At 48.0% G+C, this 7269-nt stretch overlaps 1 protein-coding gene across 1 annotated transcript; it reads left to right on the top strand.

Annotated features, from left to right (window-relative positions):
• The first annotated feature begins 650 nt into the window (after positions 1–650).
• Positions 651–3502, top strand: RPL27A (ribosomal protein L27a). The gene is made up of 5 exons (XM_081063863.1): positions 651–698; positions 1077–1140; positions 1549–1624; positions 2290–2464; positions 3328–3502. Exons 1-5 carry the CDS (start codon positions 696–698, stop codon positions 3454–3456), a joined length of 447 nt encoding a protein of 148 aa, XP_080919989.1. The 5' UTR covers positions 651–695; the 3' UTR covers positions 3457–3502.
• Positions 3503–7269: the final 3767 nt, after the last annotated feature.

Raw genomic sequence — 7269 nt, 5'->3', positions numbered from 1 at the left:
AAAAAGGACTCTAAAGCAACCAGGTGTGCAGGCCCCCGAAGCAGAACAGGTTCAGTGAACAGCCCTCGATGACAGCACCAAGGCCAAGGCGAAAGGCGCCCATTCAGGGGTGTGGGGGAGCAGGTCCCCGAGGGTGCTAGACACCTAGGGAAGGACTTCAAAGGCGTCAGAGCGAGACACAGGGAGGGCGAGCTAAGGGTCACATAGTGCCTCGTGGGTCCTCACCGCGGCCGGGGAACAGCCAGCAATCGCAACCGGCGGGGCCGATTAGATCATTACATCACTAAGAACGGAGCAGGGTGCGTGGAGCCGCTCGGGGCTGCGGCGTTTGATGAGGAGCTGAGACATGCGGCGGCCTAAGAGGCTTCCTGGGCCACAGCGCCAGGAAAAGGGCCCGGCCCACAGTGCCCCAGTCCCACATTCCGCGCCAGCTCTCGGCCTCCGAGCCTCTGCGCACCACGGACTGCGAGCAGGGAACCCAGACGCCACAACCACCAGCACAGCCCAGGGACAGCGCACAGAACCTGCAGGAAGAAGCAACACAAGCCATAACCCCGCGAGACCCGAGACCCGAGACCCGAGACCCGCCTAAGGCCCGGCCTCCCGGGCCGGAAGTGAGGTATTGGTTCCGCCCCCCATGTTCCACATCTCGCGAGACTTCGCAAAGGCCTGCCTTTTTCGTCTCGGCTGTCGACATGGTAGGTTATTGGTTTCGTGCCTCCTCTTCGCTGTTGGGGCCGGCCACGAGCTCTGCTCGCCTTGCACCCCAGGCACCTACCCTTGACCTTATTAGTCCGGTCTTCTGGGCCGCGCACAGCGGGCCGCAGGGTAGGGGGCCGATGTGGGCGTGGGAGCCTTGGGGCCGCGTGTTCCGACCAGGGTTCGGATCTCTGGAGACGCGCGGGCCCTGGCACCGCCCAGACGAGCTCGCGCGGCTCCGGGCCGGTCTGTAACCCCAGCTTTGCTACAAGGCAGATGCTTGATCTTAAGACCTCCAGGCCTCTCACAAGCTGGCCAACTTCGCCCCCCGCCCCACCTCCCTTAGGCCTTGTCACCAAGCACCTTTTCCCACACAGCCATCCAGACTGAGGAAGACCCGGAAACTTCGGGGCCACGTGAGCCACGGCCACGGCCGCATCGGTAAGTGCTGGCTTTCCATCCTGGCCGGCGTGGGCCCCCCTGCCTGGTGCTTAGCTAGTCAAGAGGGAGATAACTTAGGAGTGAGTTACTAGGCTTTGTGCAGTCAGGTCGGATTGACTCTGACCTCTGGCTGTCGACCTTGTTCTCCGAGAATCCTGCAGTGCTCAGTTACAGGGAGTTTAACAGCAATTGGGGAGTGGATGAAAATTGAGCGGGGCACAGTGTTGACCTGGTTGGCAGTGCTGGGAAGAGATGTTTAGGCTGGAGTCTTGAAGGCACAGCAATGCTGAAAGAAGTACTGCAGACTGGGACCAGCATAAGCAAAGGCGGAGGGGTGGGTAAAGGCTTTTGCCGAAGTATTGAGGGGCTGGAGAAGGCTGTTAGCCATGTGGCTTTGCTTTCCCGCAGGCAAGCACCGGAAGCACCCAGGAGGCCGCGGTAATGCTGGTGGCTTGCATCACCACAGGATCAACTTTGACAAATAGTGAGTGCTTCTTGGACTGCTTTTACTAACAGTTTTGGCGTTAGGGACAGAGCTGGCTCAGAACATCTTCAGTGGGAAACAAGCCTCTTACCTTTTGCTGGCTTTTACCAAGTTAACACTTGATGTGAACTGAGCAAATCTGTCATCGAGGCTAGAGTCACGCTTGGGTATCAACTATTGCCTTAGTGTGCTAGAGTCCTCGAAGAGTAACTGCTGACCTTATTCACTGGCTGTGGCCCCCATGGTATAGTCAGTCACCAGGTTAGTGACATGCATCAGGTTGACGTATACGACTGTTAGATTCACCTATGCCCACAAATTAGGGATGGTATTTTAACCATCTGTATTGAAGATCTCTTCTAGAGTGGATAGCATATCCATCAAATGCTGTCAAGTGACCTGAATTCTAGTCTTCCTACTGCCTCTGACTTCCTCAGGGACTTATCCTGGTTCCATAAAATAAGGCTAGTCTTTTTCCTCCTGAAAGTCTTTGGTGGGCTTTTTAAAAAGATTTGTTTCGTTCAACAAATGGAGTATCAGTTATGTCCCCATTCGACACCAATGAACAATTTACACTAAGGGGGGGTGGGGGGGCTGGACTATAAAGATGATAAACACAGCTTCTTAATTGGAGTGACGTGAAAGTGTTTGCTTTCTCTTCCCAGTCATCCAGGTTACTTTGGGAAAGTTGGTATGAGGCATTACCACTTAAAGAGGAACCAGAGCTTCTGCCCAACTGTCAACCTTGATAAACTGTGGACCTTGGTCAGTGAGCAGACACGGGTAAATGCTGCCAAAAACAAGACTGGAGCTGCTCCTATCATTGATGTGGTGCGATCGGTGAGTGAATGAATATTTTTGCTGTTACACGGGTCCTGACCTCTGAAAACTCTGAATCTAATCTACTTGATCTCCACCTCAAGTCTATATCCAGTTACCTACTAGAGTTGCACCTTTTGGAAATTTCCAGAGGTAATTCACTGATCAGAATTGAACTCTAGTTCAGTTGAAGAGTACTCCTTCCACTCTCGCTCTTTCAGGTATTTCATTTTCACTTGAATATTTTTCCAATCAGTAATCTCATTCCTACTGTTACGCCCTGATTAAAGGTTTGTATTTCTCACCTGAGCTATTGGCAATATCTTAGCTCAACTTGTTTTGGTCTGTTTTACACAAGACTGTAAGGCCCTACATTATCTGAAGAGGTTCCCCCCCAAAAAAACAAACAAGCATTTTATGTATCATTTGGAGTTCTGGTCTTTGTGTCAATCTTACCTTCCATGGGTATAGAAGTTGTCTGAACCCTGAGGGGGCTTTCAGTTAAGGTTTAAATTCCCCATCCCAGCCTGTTTAACATTCCCTGAGCAATTCTGATGGTCAAGACTTCGTGGAACACGCTGGGAACATGGTTTTCCTTTTTTGGTTATGAGATCATAACTGAGTGAGGGGGGGGGGGTTGTGTTTTGCCCGAGACTAGAGTCACATCCTGACAGCTCTTGTCCTGGTGTGCTATAGTTCTCGGAGAGAATCTGCTGGTCTTGATTCACTGGCGAGGGCAATCAGTGCCCCCGGTAGTGCCCAGATCAGAAACATGCCCTTCCTGGCTCCTAGATGGAGAGGGTTAATGTGCATCTTTCCTCATACCCATCAAGGAGTTAGTACCTGCCGTGGTGTGCTATAAATCCTTTTCTCTGTTCTTTTAGGGCTACTACAAAGTTCTGGGGAAGGGAAAGCTCCCAAAGCAGCCTGTCATCGTGAAGGCCAAATTCTTCAGCAGAAGAGCTGAAGAGAAGATTAAGGGTGTTGGAGGGGCCTGTGTCCTGGTAGCTTGAAACCACACAGGAAGTTCATTAAAACTCCAATGTTTTTCTCTTCTGGTCTGAGTGTAGGTTCTTTGGCACCTCTCTCTCTCCCTTACCTATGTGTCAGAAACCTGCTTAACAGGTTCTGGGAGTAAGGGTATGAGGGTCTGGGCTCCAGCCAACTCCCCTCAGAAAGTGTGCAAGAGATAGCACCAACACTTAGAAGGCCTTGGGCTGTTGCCTAACTTGAACCTTTTCATTTATCAAGCGATAATACCTGTTGGTGGGGTGTGAGTCTGTGTAAAACAGTTGAAAGGCTTATTTTCATTGTATACTCTGAATTTACATTGAGTAGAAGAATTTGCCCTTAACTGTTCCATGGGGCTCAAAGGGGAGGGGACAGAGTGATAGGAATGAGGCAGTTCTTCTGGACAGTTACTGAACTTACTAAGGTTTTTCCACCTGGCTCCCTCATCTTGGACTAAACCATTCTAGTTTATAACCAAAATCTTGAGATGGAGCCCAGCAATCTGAATTTTAAACACACCAGGGCTTTTACCTATCAGAGTGGTTTGGATTATATGAGGCAATTGTCAGGATTTTGGGGTCCCTGAGCATAGGAGTCTGAAATGTTCAAAGAAATACATCATGAAATCCTAAGTTTTTCTTCTAGTCTGAAATGTATCTAGTGGAGAAATTTGGGAAATCATAAAGGCCTGAAACTAGAATCAGGTTTTCCAGGGCTTGTATCTCCTGCAAAAACTTGACTAGTGCTTGCAGATAGGACCCTCATAGATCTCAGGGTAAGTTACAACTTGCTAGCTTTTATAGTTCCAAAGATTTTGAAATTTTTTCCACCAATAATAAAACTCACAATTTAGGACCCTGGCCAAAGAAATAGTTAAGATGGCACTTAAACTTGAAACTCGGCTACTAGGTTAATTTGGTGGAGAGTTGTTTCCTTAGGGCTCTAAGGGATCATACATGGGCTAGGGACTATTACTTTCTATGGGACAAATCTGTCATGACAAGCTTTAGAGGATGTGGGGGGCCATCAAATATTAGGTTGGTGCAAAAGTAACTGGTTTTTGCAATTTTAAACCCTTTAAACCGCAATTACTTTTGTACCAACCTAATACAAGGAAGCACAGGGGAAGAGACTTAAGTGAGTTAAATAATGGGAGTTAAAAGGGGTCAGGAAAGCTTTCTTCAGACAAACTAATAACTGGATTGTTTGGATTTGCATCTTCCATAATGGTGCTGAGAGAAAGGTAAGGTGATAGGTTTTCCCTTAGTGTCTTCTGGAGAACTTAACATAGAAGCTAAGGGATCAAAGACAGATGGTCAGTAGTTGATAAAGAATTAGGTGACTTAATTTAACGTTGGAGTCCTACGAGACACTGAAGGTGCAAAAATGTAAAGATAGGAAGATTCAGAGACAGGGTTTGAAATCTATGAACCTAACAGCTTGTGTGAGTTAGACTTAGTCCAGTTTTCTCATATTTAAAATGGAAGTGAAGGCATCTACTTGAGGATCGTGTAGATTAAATCAAATGGAAAGAATTTATTAAAACTTTTTGACTCTTAGCAACCATTCTGTAAGTGAGCTGTTAGGGGAGCAGACAAATCAACCTTGGTGTGATTCAGTTAATGGGAAAGGGGTCCAAATGGAAGAGCAAACATACCTTTGGGAAACCAGTTTGGAAAGGTTAGGCAAGTTACTGGATATGTGGAAGATGAGCCTGGGGAGGCTCTAGTTTGGGGGCTGGGGTACAGGGTGAGGCTGGAGGCAGGGCCAAGAAAATGGGAAAAGTATTCAGAAGACAAAATAAGCAGGACTTGGTGACTCACCTAAATGAGGTGGGGATGACCACAAAACGGTTAGGCTTGAAAAGGTGGGGTTTAGGGGGAAGAAAGATGGGCACTAGTCCCTTAGTGTCCAGGTCTTACCCAGGAATTTGTTGGTGCCCTGTGGTGGTAACTCCAGAAACAGGATGGGGTTGGATAGGATAATAAATATCCCTATCCTATATAGGGGAGATGACCTCCTGTGTTTACCATGAAAATAAGACCTAGCCGGACAATCAGCTCTACTGCGTTTTTTGGAACAAAAATTAGTATAAGACCCGATCTTATATAGTAAAATAAGACCGGGTCTTACATTAATTTTTGCTCCAAAAAAATGCATTAGCGCTGTCAGGCTAGGTCTTATTTTTGGGGAAACACGGTATTTTGAGCTGCCTTGTTCCAGTTTGGTCACTCACCAGTTTCTACAGCTGACATCTGGAGAAATTCTCCCACTTCTCCAAGTAGTAATGTTGCCAGAGGAAGAAGCTTGGGTAGCGTGAAAAGCAAAACGTTCATGTCCCAAATAAGGGAAGGACAACCTAGAGTGACTGCTTGGCTTGCTTTATATTTTGATGTTCTATTTCGGTTGAGAATGAAAGGTGCCGCAGCTGACACGTAAAACACAGTCAATGTTCATGAGACGACCGTGTCCTGTAGGCACAGCAGCTCATGATGCCCCCGTGCCTTTAGTGACCGCAATGATGCTCTCCCATCTATGGGAGCTGCGCTTTAACAGATACCCCTCTAACAACGTGGTCTTGAACCTTTCGTTCCCTAGTACCTCTGGAAATAACTGGGAAAATGGTAATCACCCAGCACATTAGCTTGACAGCTAAATTTTCTGTAAGTTGGAACTGCCAAGGACATTCCTAGCCCAATGAACGGGCTTTCAATGTATTTTCCACAAAAATCTCTGGGCTGCAGCTATGTTACAATTTATGGGACGTGTCTACCACATATTTTGCAAAATCAACTAGGTAGGATTTAAGTTTTCAAATAAACATTTCTACTCGATGACTAGCCCACGAGCAGTCAGCCCCAGGGACGAAAACAAACCTGCGGCGCGCAGCACCGGAAGATGCACTGCACAGCGTCCGCCTGCACTGGAAGGCGGTAGGCTACGGGAGTCAGGCCGCCGCAGCCCTACTGGGCTTGGCGCTTCCGCAGCCTCGCTCGCTTTACCCCGCCGGACCTCCGAAACGCCCTCACCACGAACCAAAGCTGAGTTCACGTCTTCCCCTTCCGCCCCCGAGCCACTTCCGGAGTGAGGTTGTGGTTCCGGGGTCACTGACCACCTCGTGACCGGAAGCATGGTCGGCGCCAGCTTCATCCGCTTCCGGCAGTGGACGGGGCCGGTCCGCCTTAAACGCGGCGTAGATACTCTTACCCGGCGAGGCGGGAGGTTTGATTCCAGCCCCGGTCCTTGGACGGCGTGGGTCGCCTTCCGAGCGGAAGACTGGCACCGTTGGACACTACAAGTCGCGCTTTGGCTGCGCTTAACAACGGGGGACTTGGTCTTTGTATACATTTTCAAGGTGGGAATTTCCAAACCTCGGGATTAACTTTCAGTTGTCGAAAAGGTAACGAGCGCCAGCTATGTTCAAAGCACCTTCGGCCAAAAAAAAACAAAAACAAAATGCTTGTACAGATAGGAATGTTCTGGAAGAACTTAAAAGGGATTTCCTCAGTTTCAGAAGGTGAGGTAGATGTTTTGGTGCAGTTTGAGTTTCTTGCTTAACCAAATTCATATATTTTCATATTAAAAGGCAATATAAACGGACAAAAAATAAGAGGCCAGTAATTTGCCAGTGCTGAAAATGAAACGTCGTATTTTTTTGTTCTAGAGTTTTCATTTATACTCAATTTATACCCACCTCCACCTCCCTGAATTTAAGATACCACCACACACTCTGGCTGTGGGAACTACTTCTGTGTATCATCCCTAGTAAGAATATGGGTTAAAAGTGTATGTCTCATTTCTGGCTCTATTTTACA

This window comes from Rhinolophus hipposideros (assembly GCF_964194185.1).
Source record: "Rhinolophus hipposideros genome assembly, chromosome: 10".
NCBI classification, from domain to species: Eukaryota; Metazoa; Chordata; class Mammalia; order Chiroptera; family Rhinolophidae; genus Rhinolophus; species Rhinolophus hipposideros.
Note: the sequence above shows the minus strand (reverse complement) of the source record. Positions and strands in the feature narration are given on the sequence as shown.

Excerpts from the sequence above, each read along its gene's own strand:
- RPL27A (XM_081063863.1), top strand. Across the intron at positions 1,141-1,548 it reads CCACGGCCACGGCCGCATCG|GCAAGCACCGGAAGCACCCA; the intron begins GTAAGTGCTGGC and ends GCTTTCCCGCAG. Across the intron at positions 1,625-2,289 it reads AGGATCAACTTTGACAAATA|TCATCCAGGTTACTTTGGGA; the intron begins GTGAGTGCTTCT and ends TTCTCTTCCCAG.